General features: G+C 44.3%; 1 protein-coding gene across 1 annotated transcript in view; it reads left to right on the top strand.

Moving 5' to 3' along the window:
• The first annotated feature begins 923 nt into the window (after nt 1–923).
• CDH13 (cadherin 13) overlaps nt 924–13673 on the top strand; it is a 921815-nt gene continuing 909065 nt past the window's right edge. Inside the window, exon 1 of the mRNA XM_012730735.1 lies at nt 924–1273. Coding sequence (XP_012586189.1) covers nt 1229–1273 — 45 coding nt within the window. The 5' untranslated portion in view covers nt 924–1228. The remainder of the gene's footprint in view (nt 1274–13673) is intronic.

Here is a 13673-nt window from a genome sequence, read left to right as displayed (position 1 = left end):
CTGCTGCATGGTCCATTGGTCTGAGTCCTATATTAGATGCCACTTAATACATTTATTCCAATACTTAATGCCAGGAAAATTATGTCAGAAAATAGTTGTATATATGTTTGTATAGTCAGACTAATGTGATATATATGTTTCTCTTATTGTTTTAGTCACTAGGAAGCTCAAATCCATATCAGAGCAAAATATATTCGATTTTATGTTTAGTATTTAAGTTTTTCTGCTGGCCCAGATTCCCTATCTTGGTTGCATACACCTGGTCGTACAAACATCCTTAGTATAAAATGCCTTATATTCTTTTAGAAGGTTGCATTGAAATGATAAAGTAAGGACTTCACTGCATGTTCCTGGGTTCCTCTTGGGAAATTCAGACTTAGATGTCACTATCCCCTTCACTCCACAAAACTCTTTGAGCAATGGGTACAACTATTTCGAGTCCCTGGGAATAGCTAGGAACTTCTGAAAGATCACATCCATATGGGAAAAGAAAAGTTTCCCCAAATCAGGGCCAACTTCAGTGCCAGATGTACATTTGTGGAGTAGGCAGCTGGACTCTCACTTGAGCAGTTAATAAAATCTATTGCCCCTTCGTAGATTTTTTTCTGCAAGGTAGAATTGATCTGTCCTCTTTATGATTTGTGAGATGGTAAGGAAACACTAAACACCAGCAGGACTTGAGTCGCATTGGAAAAAAAAAGATAAAGAAAAAAAATCTACCACTAAGTCTTTCCAGGTGTAGAAAGGGCTGGAACTGCTGGGGTCATTTTATTTGATTTATTGGAAATAAAGTAGATCTTATTAACATTTTAATAAAGAGTATCTTTTTCCACAGGACTGAAAGTGGTCGCCAGTCCCTGGTGCAATTCCATTCTCCGGAAAAGTGGCATCAGCTGCCGTTGCCTAGTATGATTTGTGAGTCTGGGCCCTACCAGTCCAAAAAGCAAGTGGGCTGCCTCCTTCACGGGGCTCGCTCTGCGCGATGTACTCGCCCCACATCTGCCATGCAGAACGAGGGAGCTTTATGAAGGAATCCGTCTTGTAAAGCCATTGGTCCTGGTCATCAGCCTCTACCCAATGCTTTCGTGATGCTGCCGCTGATCTATTTGGGAAGTTGGCTGGCTGGCGAGGCAGAGCCTCTCCTCAAAGCCTGGCTCCCACGGAAAATATGCTCAGTGCAGCCGCGTGCATGAATGAAAACGCCGCCGGGCGCTTCTAGTCGGGCAAAATGAAGCCGAGAACTCCGCTCGTCCTGTGCGTTCTCCTGTCCCAGGTAGGGAAGCTGGGCTGCCAGGCGCACCTTGCACCCCATTTTTGCATTCCGATTGTCTGGCATGGCCAAGCAAGGGGGCTTTCGGGGGTCGGGCGACTCCAGGCGCGGCAGCAGAGAGCCCGGGCGCAGAAGGGAGGTCATTCCCAGCCCTGGAAATCCTGAGGGGTCCGGTGCTCTGGTTTCTCACTCTGGCATGTCTCTGCGGGTGTGTGTGTGTGTGTGTGTGTGTGTGTGTGTGTGTGTGTGTGTGTGTGTGTGTTTGTACAAGCTCTGGGGAGGAGAGCCAGCAAGGAACGAGCGAGCGAGCAAGCTCCGTAGTCTTTTTTTTTTTTTTCCAAGCAGAGGAGACATTCTTGCCTACATCAAGTGGGGTAACTTTGATTCGCCTCCTCCGGAGGTTCATGCATCGGAGAGACAGTTGGAAGCGACTCCAATGAGTCCTGGTTTCCTCCAGCCCAGCACCCACTGGGAACGACAACTGGGGTCCTGATTACTGGCTGCGGGGCTGGAGAGGCTGGCCTGGCGTCCCGGAGTTCCCGGGAGCTTGGGCCCCCTTGCCCAGACCCGCGGCGCTCTGGAAGGCGCCTTGGGCCGGCAGAGCGCTGCAATCGGCAGCTGCTGTCTTTCAAAGCCGCTGTGGTCTGCAGTGCTTGCTTCCGGGGTCCTTTCCTTCAGCCACCCTGGGCCCGGAAGGGCGTCCCCTGCGCTCACACTGGCCCCAGCCCCGAGCCCCCTTTGTCCAGGCAGCTGGAGCTCAGGCCCAACTGCCGCCTCTTCTGCTTTCCCCAGGCAGGCTTGGAGCGCTGAGAAAAGTTCAAGCCTTGCCCACCCCGGGTGCAGCTGCTTGTTAACCCTTGGTGCGCTGCAGCTATCAGGGAAAGGGGACAATGGAGACCTAATCCTTCAGCAAACACCTTTGCATTTCGGAGACCTCAGGAAGTTTGTGTGCAGGGAAGCAGTACTCCAAGGAAGCCAACCCAGAGATGCTGGTCACTGAGGGGCACACCCAGACTTGCTCTGGGGCCTGTTGTTTCTGAGAGCACTTAGACCTAGTACCCCTAGGCCTTCTTGGCAGCCTCTGGGACTCAGGATGAGCTGGCAGTGTACAAGTGGGAGGGTAAACTCAAGGCAGGGCGAGGCAAAGAGGAGGAAAAGAGACAGGGTGTTTCTTGGGCTGCTGGAAATGGATGGGTGCTAGGGGAAGAGACACTTGAGTGAGCTTGGGGATGTGGGAGGGGTGAGGGCACTAAGGTCCCAGGCAGGGGTAGACTAGAATGTACATATGCAGCACTCTGCTTATGGGAAACCACTTTGGGGTCAGTGTTAGGTTAGACCTTGGAAATGGGCTAGTGTCTTAATGGATCCAGTGACCATGAGTGTGATTCAGAGTGTGGGGTGGAGATGGAGTATAGTGCCAGGGCCTGAGTAAGGTGCCAGGCCGCCAACCTTCCTCCTCTGTTCCTGACTTCCTGTGACCCTGGGTATACAACCCCATTCAGGACTGTACAGTTACAACTCTTCTACTAGGGCTCTGCTACCTGATCTTCTTGGGGGTCTCTATAGCCCTTAGTCTAAATACAAATACTATGCCTGTCTGTGAATTAGTTTCCCAGACTTTCTGGACTCTATTCTTGAGATTGTGTGTGTATCTCAATTTAGCAGGGTGGTTCAGAGCATTCAGAGAAACCCTCTGCCATATGATAGTGGGCAAGTTGCTTAACCTTTCCCAGCTTCCATGCTCTCCCCTGTAAAGTAATCTTGTCGCCTTCTTAAGATTGCTGGGCAGATCAGCTTGCATTCAGCAGATGCTCTAGGTAATGCTGCTACTATGAGGCCGGGAGAATTGGAGTGTCAGTATTGGGAGCACTACCTCCTGCAGCCTCATCCAGGATTCTTCAGTCCTTTTCTCTCTTGGCATGGTTTAGCCTCAACTGGGATTTTAGGGCTTGCACACAGTTATACCTCCCTTAGAGCAAGAGACACCTCATAACAATATCCAGCAAACCTTAAGTCCCTTATGGGACTTCTCATATGCTATCTTTACCAAGCAACTAGTGTCCCCCTCACCCAGTGCTCAGCTGGCACAGGTGGATTCTGCAGGCTTTCTTTAAAATGGGGAGTAGAGGTTTTCGAGTGATTGGATAACCTGCCCTGAGAGGCTTATTTCTCTCTTAGATTGCAATACATAATCAGAGCAAATGTCCACAGTTAGAACAGTAATTGACATCCTGAAAGCAATAGCACCTTGCAGAGAAATCATTTTAGTGCAGCTCAGTTAACCAGCACAAGGTTCAAATGCATGCTCTGTGTGCCACAGAGAAAGTGGGGGAACGTCTTGGAGCCATTGAGTCACCCAGCAAAACAAAACTTTCCTGAGGCAGAGAGAAAACAGAAGGGAAAAACAATGTAATAAAGCAAATTAGTCACTCACCCCTTAGTGGTGCGCAGGCAAGATGGGTGTGTTTTTCCACCATAGTTATAAAACTCTGGATCCAGCTTTGAAGTCATCAGTTTCTGTAAGTTTATTGGCTAGCTTGCTATTTTAGGCACTTTGGAAGGGGGAAGAGGAATTCTAAGCAACAATGGCCAGGGGCTGGCAAAGTTGAGACACAGCTACCTCTCTTCTCCCCTGGGGCGTCCTGGGAAAAATTCATCCCAGAAGTGGCTTCTGGGATTTGGCTATGATAAATAGTAAGTGTGAAACAAATAGAGAAATGCATGAGCAAGAATTTCCAGTGTAACTATAACCCCCACTCCCCCGCCCCCAATTTGGGTATCTCTTAAAACTAGCCAAAATGTCTAACAATGAATGAGTAATCCCCCAAGAATTAAGATTTTAGGGAGCGGTTCAGGTTTGGAGGCCAGTCACTTGGGAGTGACTAAAAATGTTCTCCAAATTCTGAGATTTTTATTTAAAATGAAGCATTCTCTCTTGGAGTCAGACTCTTTGCTTTTTAATGAGAATCGGTACATCAGTACATTTTCGAGCTCTGCAACTTCAGATATTATATTTTAAGGACTGTTTATTTGCAGTAACTTTTTGATGGAGAAAAAAAAAGTGAGAGTTACAGAGAGCAACTCTCCCTCAAATTCTTTGTTCTACCCACCATACGGTTAGGTTTCAAAATTACCAGAAAGAGTTGTAACTGGTGAAAAGAATCAAAGTTTAAATTGATGTGTTGGAACAATTTTTTTAGCAAGTCCCAGAAAAGATTTAATAAACCACAAAACTGAATATGTGATCTGGAATTTATGTAATGCCACAGTCTGTATTAAAAGTCCCAACAATCTTCTTAGCTAATCTCTCCTGCCTTGCCTTCTACTCTTCTCCCCTTTCTATCTTTAGCCCTTGGGTTTTCCATTAAGTAAAATAGGTTTTCTCTAAAAGTACCTTTCATGTGTTATAGTGAAATTGTTCAACCAATGTATTCAATAACTGCATTATCTTAAAACATCAGCATTTGGGCTTTGACTCTGTCTGAAGTTCATTGTTTAGGTAAAAGTATAGCTAGATTCTTGAGAATATACTTTATTTTCCTCCTTCCAGAAAATCCAGTTGCTTGAGGAGCCCAGTTATTTTCTATTTAGTGGAAATTAAGGAATAACACAAACTAGGATTCAGTTCACATTTGAACTATAATTGCATCATCTAAATAGCCAATAGTATTTCTCTCTGTGTGTGTCTATCTCTGTGTTTTGGTCTAGTTTTAATACCTGTTGAAAAATTTCTCCAGAAGAGGGCTCCATTCACAGCGTTACAAAATTGTGAAACGATAGCTTTTATTTTAAAGAACTCCAGTGTTGTAGCATCTCCATCAAAACCCAACTATTCTTCTTATTTCTAATTATTTGTTACAAGCTTTTCCGAATTGAAAAGTCCTGTCTCTTTGCACTGCCATCTTCCTTCTTTCATCCTTCCCCCACAATACAGCTGCATCTGTTTTGTTTTATTATTCAACTCAGTATCTCCTTTAAGTATTTGAACAGGGAACATTTCAAAGACCTTTGTAGACAATGCAATATGGAATGCAAGGAAGTTCTGAAATTTCCTGGCATTTGACTTCTATTGGACCTGGTTTTACTTTTTAAGCAGCCAAGAGGCAGATGCAGTTCTGCCTGTGAGCAGAAGTAGTCTTCCTCACTAAACTACTCAGAAGAGGGAGTCATGAGCCAGATCCACTCACCCTGCAACACCAGTTGAGAAGGAGAAAGAAATATCAGTTTGTCATTCAATTACAGTAATCAGTTGGGCAGCATTGAATCAAGTGACCAGTGGCTTTGGCATTGTTTCTACTTAGCTGTCAGAAAGGTGCCCACATGCCTGGGAGAATCTGACTTACCTCAAGAGTGCTGCCAAAACAATCCCCCACAGCCTCTTTCTTCTGCAGCCACCTGGGGACTATAAGCCTTGTCCCCCCTTCTTCAGCAGACTACGTCAACTACAGCAACTTAGGGCAGGGTCCCTTGCACCTTCACCAGGCACTTAGTGGCTTTATTACAGTGTGAGGGTAGAAAGTGATTTCTTTCTCTACTTGTAAAAGCAGCTAAGAATAGGCTAGAGAGGAAGAAATGTCATTTCCAAGTTAAAGTGCAGACTGAGCCAGGGCTCATGGGGGTGAATGGTTCAGTTCTTGGCTTTGCACAATAAACCTCAAGATAATGTGCTCTGTAATGTTGAGGTCCATCCATCCCAATTCTGCAGCTCTGGCTCCTGGATAGAAGTTGCAAGGTGGCAGCCACAGGCCAAATAGATATATGCAATCTGTTTGTGATTTGTGCCCCACATATTTATCTTGTTTGACTCAAATATTTTGAAAAGTAGAAAATTGTAATCTTAAAAACCAGATTCCTTACACTGATTAATATGTCAGAAGGTCAGAAAACCCTCAAGCTGCCTTCACATGTGATTACACTTCCCTGGAGCCATGTCTGTTCCCTGTAGGTGGACATGACTTTGAAGATTGCCACAATATGGACCGCTCCCAACTACTCACCCACACCACTGGACTCAATTATTTTACCTGTTTACCTTTATAGACATCTGCATTTGGGACAGCTTCTTTTACACATTGGTGAAACAGTTACAGTTAACTTTTCTGTGATGTGCTTGCTATTTGAAAATGAACAGACTGGACTTTGAAAGCTGCACTACCTTGATGTGTGCTTTAAAAGAATGTGACTAAAAAGACTGCATGGTCTCTGTGAGAATGTTATTATACTCAGTGTCGTTGGGTACTAGGAAACGTCCAGACCATTGTTCTATGTGGAGTAGTTACACTCAGAGAGATGGCACCTTTGGGTCAATCTGAGTGCTGACACACCAGAGTTGGTACAGCAAAGACACTGTTATGCATCAGCAGCCATGAGGTTTGAGGGGGCCACAGGTTAACTAACGTATAGGCCCTATTGCAGTGTAGGTAGGTTTGTACCAGGAGCATTGCTACCCTGGACAAAGCAACATCCTGACATTGTTACTGCAAAGGTATTGCTGACTAGCATCAGACTACCCTTCGTCCTACAGGGTACACTGAGGGTTCTGAGCTGACACACAGAACATTTGTGACTTCAGAGTGATGGTGGCTTCATAGCTTTGTTGCCTAGAGTGTGCCAACTGGAGCTTGTATAATGTCTTTGAAACTATTTTTAATAGTTAACACTCACCACAATCTACACACAATATTAATGCTACAATGTGCACAGTACTCTCTGACTCTTTAAATACTGGGCTACTGTCAGAAATGTGCCCCTTGAACCTTATCAGCAGGTAAGAGCAATGACTCTTGTTTTCCATAGTTGCAGATCCCAAAGATCAGGGTAAAATACAACTACAAACACACAATAGGTGATTGTTTTTCCTCTGCCAGTTGCCAACAGAAGTCAAATTCCTGAAAATTAGCATTAGCAGTAGGCACGTTTTGACATGTCATGTCTCATTTCAGAGGCCCCAGTGAGCCAGCCAGCATCACCCAATCTGCTGCAGAAGCACAAAGCCCCTGTGTCTCTCAGCTGAGAGCAGGCTGGGCTGGGGTGGAGGGCAGCAGCTGCTCAGCTGACAGCAGTCCTGCCACATGCTTGGGCAGGGCCCGGAAATGAGCTCAGCCTGAGGAGCCTGGGGACCCTGTGAGGAATGTGGCAGCCTTGTCCCTGACTCATGTGGCCTCCAGGACAATGTCTCTTTTCCTCCAGGGTGGCAGGGACTGCTTTTCCAAGTATTGCAAGAGGTGGTACCTGCAAATGCCTGAAGCTTGAACTTGTGTTATGATCCCCCTATCGATTACTGTAGGGTCTGTGGAAAATTGCTGAGTCCCTCCAGCAGAACTAATAGCTGAGTAAGCCACACAGGTTCTGCCCTCAACTGCCACTAGTTATTTGGACTTCAGGGAGTGTGTGACTCAGGGGTTGTGAACTATGGCTGGGTGGGCCAATTCCTGCTTGCAGCCTGTTTTTATAAATAGTTTCATTGGAAAGAAGCCATGCCTGTTCATTTATAGAATTGTCTATGGTTACTCTTGTGCATAACAACAGAGTTGATACCATATGGCCCACATTGCCTAAAATATTTGCTGTTTGGCCCTTTATAGAAAAAGTGCACTGACTCTTATTCTAACTCGAAATTATGGCCTCAAAGAGGCACGGGGAGTCATCTTAATGTGCAGGGAGATGTTAAGGTCTTGGCCATTGGAGATTGTCCCTGCTACATCCTGAGAACTCACACACTTTGCATAAGGGGTATGTGGGCTCAGTAGGTCTCTGTGATTTCCATGGCAATGTACCATGTATGTGCCCTGGAGACAGCTGTATATAAGGACCAATCAGCCTCTTTCTTTTGGGGCTCAGGCCCTAAGGCCCTAAGCTCAGGCAGCTGAGCTCAACCCTAAGAAATAAATAATTCAGAACAGAGGACTACTATGAAGAAAACAAAGTTGTGTGAGGTCATGCCATTCTATACATTTTGCTTTTCTATCCTTTGTCTTTTTCTCCCAACAACAAATATTCTCCATTATAGAACATGCTGTGTTGTCTGTTTGGTTCAGGGCCTAGGACAGTGTTTAGAAAATAGTAGCCTTTCGATAAACATCAAAAATGATTATAAGAAAGGCATTAGACCCAGATAAAGGACTTGGGAGGTTTCCCTGACAACCTGATGCTAGAGCAACAGTTCAGAGAAGTAGCGGGGCTTACAGATTAGGATGTTTGGGTGAGGAAAGGAATGGCTAGCAGGCACAGCTGGGGGGTGGTGGTGGTGGGGAAGTCTCTGTGTAGGTTCTGTGAGATTGTTTTGTAACTGTCCCAGGCCTGGTAGGATCACTGTGGGTTCTAGTGATATAAAAGAGAATTTTGGAGACCTTAGTATTATTTTTATAGGTTTTAATGGTAAGCAAGGGAAAAAAGATTGCAGAGAAATAGAAACTTGAGCTCCCATCAAATCTCTATATACTCTCTGGGCTTTCTCTGGTGTTCTCTCTTCCTCTCCTCCCCTTGAGTGACTGTACCATTAGAGCTTATCCTCTAGGCTCAGGTATGTACATTTATACATGTCCACACCATACTCCAGGTGTCCACAGTCAGGCGCACAGGTACCCTGTGCCTGTGCTCTCAAGCACCTTCTACATCACCATGATCAAAACTGCAGGTGATAGCCACAGTGTACAAAAAGCCTGATCAACCCACTTACCTCACAGAGATGTTGTCCCTGAATGGAGAAGATCTGGCTGAAGCAAAATAATAAGTGCTTATTTGGTGTTTTATTAGCACTGTAGCCCTGGAAACATGATTTAAAAAGTCTTTGATTCATGTTCCAAGTTGCCTAGATGAATGGAGTAGTGCAGAGAAAAGGCAGTATAATTCTCACTGTGGTAAATTATGAAATCAATCTTACAAATCCCTCAAGTTCTAATTGGCCTACTATCCAAACTAGTCTTGGAGTCTGTCAAGTTTGGATTGGTCCAGTAAAATAACATGCAAGTAAGGTAAAATTTTTATTGAATACTTGTTGGTTGAGTTTCAATCCTGGGTAATCTAGACAGACAGTTTTGTTCCAGTTACTCTGGAAGATGGATATTTCTGGATGTGCCTGGACATGCCTGGGTGTGCCTGGGGCTTTCTGGGTTTGCTTGGGTGTTCCTGAGGATACCTAGACATGCCTGAGGGTGCCTGGACATGACTGGAGGTGCCTGGGCATGCCTAGGTATAGCTGGAGGTACCTGGACATGCCTTAGAGTGCTGGGCATTCTTGGGTAGAGTATCTGGGAGTGCTTAACGTTGCCTTGGGATGCCTGGGTATGCCTAAATGTAGCTGTGGGTACTTGGACAATCCTGGACATGCCTGAGAGTACCTGGACGTGCCTGGGGGTGCCTGGACATGCCTGGGGGTGCCTGCATATACTTGGACATCATGAGCATTTGGGAGGGATACCTGGAGTGCCTGGAGATGTTTGGGCATGCCTGGACATACCTATGGGAACCTGGACATTCCTAAACATGCCTGGGGTTGCCTGGACATATCTTGGTATGCCTGGAAATTCTTGGGAGGTTATCGAGGGGGGCGCCTGGTATAGCATGGGTATGTCTGGAGATACCTGGACATGTTTTGGGCTAGACACAATCGTTTTAGTTACCCACACTCAACTTTTTCATATTTCTTATCATAGTAAATACCACAGAGCTCAAAGACAGTGATAGGAGGTATAGTTAAGAGGTCCCAGAACTATTGGGGCTTTCAGCAGGGATTTTGGGGTTTTTCCTGGGCTGTCATTTGGAGGAAACTATGTGACATAGTGTGACATGGTCAGATTTCCGTTTTGGAAAAGTCACTCTGCTTGCAGTGAACAAAGGGATTGGAACTGGGTACAAAGGGACAGGAGAAGCCAGTCCAGCTCCGAGGTTATAGGAAGAGTACAAGGGAGTGACAGTGTGGATGAGGGAGGTAGACACATCCTGTTCCAGGAGACGCTGAAGGGAATACATAGTAAGGATTGGTTGCTGGATGTGGAGATGGCATAGCAAAGGCCAAGAAGGAATTAAAGATGTTAACTAACATGACTTCTGACTCTTACACATGGCAGGTAGCAGGAATCCACTTATCCAAATAAGGAATCAGGTGTTCGACAAGATAAATGTCTGAGGGCCTATTTCTACTGGAGTACTAACCAGGCTGCAATCGTGTTACTCAGTCCTCAGGTCCTCAGTTATACCAGAGCCCACGGATCCAATCAGAAGCATTAGAAATATTTCACACATGAAGAAAATAATGAACTACTCTCAGCAATCATCTTGCCATTGCTACCAACCTCACTTCATCCTAGTGGATATGCCCTTAGTGATGCTTATGTTTCTAGGGGAGCAGTAGGATCTTCCACTGGTTGTCAGGTGGTGAACTAACAAATGGCTTTCTCTAAAACCAAAACCAAACCAAAAACCAAAACCAAAACAAAAAAATCTTATCTTTAGAAGGTGGGGATGCATAATCGTCCATTTGTTAGCTTTGAGGTATTTAGGAAGCTCTTAGGTAGACAAGATGGTCATGGAACATGCTCACATGGATCTTGAAGTCTACTGAAGACAGCCAATAAGAAAAAAAGAAAACAAATGATGGAACCAGTCAACACCCTGGTCACTATTACATTAGGGAACAAAAGCAGCTAATCATAGGGGTGAGTCGTGAAGGTAAACAGTGTTGCCATGGCCCTCCCTCCTTCTTGCCTCCCACTTCTCCCCCTTCTTTCTCTCTCTTCTTCCATTCTTTCCTTCTTAACATTTTAAAGTATGGATTAAATTTATGTGAACAACTTTTATTATCTGCCATTTGCCAAAAATGCTGCTCATTTGGGGATTCATAGATGAATACAATACAGTCAGTTCTCAACAGGGAAAGTGCTAGAGGTGGTCTGCTAGACCCAGAGCAGTGGGTGTTTTTGCTAGACCCAGAGCAGTGAGTGTTTTAGGCTGCTTAGCAGTCTTAGTAGGACTTCTGAGGACTTTGAGAAGTGAGTTTCAATCCTGGCCCAGTCATTTGCATACTGAATGACCTCAGATAAGTTACTTTATTAGCCACGGCTGCTATTGCCTTTTATGTTTGAACAAAGAGAGGTTCTCTACACCTTCCCTGGTGGGTTTTGGTGAGGATTAAATTAAGTGTATACCCATGACTTCTTCCTGTGGCTGGCAAATGCTAGGTCCTTAAAGAGGAATATTGATTGCGCACACTGTGCTCTAAGGATATTTGTGGCTTATAGATACCCTGGGGCCTTAGCCTTGAGCATCTGGTCAACTGAGAGGGAAACATGCTCTGTAGTTTTAAATGCAAATACATCTAAAAATGTAAGTAAAATTTGCTCTTTAGAAAAGGACTTGTAGATTCCCATATTGGTAGCTCTCCAAAGATCATCCCCTGAGGGTTCTTTCTTATAAAAATCATTTGAACTTGTGTGATCTTATCTCTTAGCTGTATCTTCAAAGCTACTGTTTACTAGAAGGTCTATTAGAGTGTGTGCCAGCTCTGTTTGTGTGTGCGGGGCATGTGGGTATGGGTGTGTGCATGCATGTACACACATTCTAGTGCCATTAGCATTTATGATTATTATCTAAAAACCTCAAAATAACTAAGGTTGATCATAGCTGTTATAAAACATATAGCATGTTAGCTATATACTATGGTTGCATGTATCATTTCAAATCCTTACTGCAACCCTAGAGGCAACTATTCTTTTCCTGTAATTCTTGTTAGCTGTAATGAAGAGTTCAGAGTGGTTGAGCATTTGTCTAAGGCCACATAGCCACTAAGAACTGGGACCAAAGCTTCAAACTACATATTTCATTGCCTCTTATTCCTCCCCTATATTTCACTAGTCTGAACAATTTTCCTCCCACACCCCATTGAATAACATTAGAACTCTCCTTTACCGTTCTCTGGCTCTTCCTGGCATTAATATGCCTGCCTGTGATGACCGTATTTTTGGATTCTTGGTCTCTAGAAGTGGACATGGGGTCTGGACCTCTGGCTAACTGGTAGCAAACTTGAGAACTGTGTTAGCCTAGAGTCATTTGTATTCTTTGTAACAGAGTACTTGCTTTTGACCAGAGACAAAGAATCCACCCAACACTACATGCTTCCTCCAGCAAGAACTGTGGCCCCAGTTAAGAACAGCCATATGGATGCCAGGACCCAGTTAGGTGTGGCTCCTAGGTAGCTTCCAACTTGGAGGTAAATTCTCCAGCAGTTTCATGTCCACTGTTGAGCCCTAAGGCTGGATGGCACTCATCCACAGGAGTGCCAAAAAGCTCCACTGTGTAAGTTAGTGCTGGCTATGTGTTACTGTCTACAATAACACTTTCTCCAATCATAAGAAAATGAGAAATATGCAGCCTGTAGCTATATTGAGACACACAGATCTATATTGAGTTTGAAATTGTACTGAATGTAACCTGAGGTTTAGTTCTATTTTATGAGGAGAATTTTCACTTTTCCTTTTAATTCATTTTAAGTACCTTTAGTTAACACAACCATTGATTCCACAAACATTTGTGGGTACCCATCATGTACCTGGTTTCACTCATTGGCGTTACAGCCCCATGTTGGCTGCTCTGTGTACAACTCCTCACCACTCCACACAGGAGCCCTGCCTTTCTGTCTCTCAGGATATTTGTATCTGTGCACCTCAGCTTATACATTCCATATTGATTAAGTAATTCACTTGAGAAATATTTACAAATCAATGACTATGTCTTAGGTTGTGATATATAACACCACATAAGCAACTGTTTATTTTTTATTTTACTTTACTCTTTTTATTTATTTATGCATACAGAGCTGGGGTACAGGCCAGAGGTGCAGGGGTGGTGAGAGGCTTTACCAGAGACAGAGTAGGGAGCAGAACAGGCAGATCAATAAAGTACACTGCTGAGGGGAACAGCGGGCGAGTCAGAAGAGGTCTGCCACACCATGTGGATCACCTCCAGGGTGGGGGATCAAACACGAACTTAAGGGGCTGCAGCTAGCTTGCAGTGCTGCATCCTAATCCTTTGCGCCACCAGGGAGGGCTCACGACTGTGTTTAAAAATACAAGATTACTGCCCTGATGAACAGTGAACAAGAAAAGTAACCAAATTTGATAATTTAGGATAATGGTGGTGCTATGGAAAAAATAAAATAAAACGAGATAGTCATTTGTTCTCTGGACCTTCTCTTGGTCTAAGAAATTCATTTTACTGATATAATGAACTTTCTACTCTTTAGAGATAAAATTCCTATGGTTTTGGACTTGAACTTGTTAACAAATAGAGGACTTTTTTGTCCTTATGGTAAAGTGCTATTGACAAAGCTTTGTTCTTTCTCTTTTTTTTTTTATTGAAATTTTGCTTTTTTGGAAGTCCAAAAATATGTCAAATAATGATATAAGCA

The sequence above is a fragment of the Condylura cristata genome, unplaced genomic scaffold (genome assembly GCF_000260355.1).
Source record: "Condylura cristata isolate star-nosed mole 26May11 unplaced genomic scaffold, ConCri1.0 scaffold00028, whole genome shotgun sequence".
Lineage (NCBI taxonomy): Eukaryota > Metazoa > Chordata > Mammalia > Eulipotyphla > Talpidae > Condylura > Condylura cristata.
Note: the sequence above shows the minus strand (reverse complement) of the source record. Positions and strands in the feature narration are given on the sequence as shown.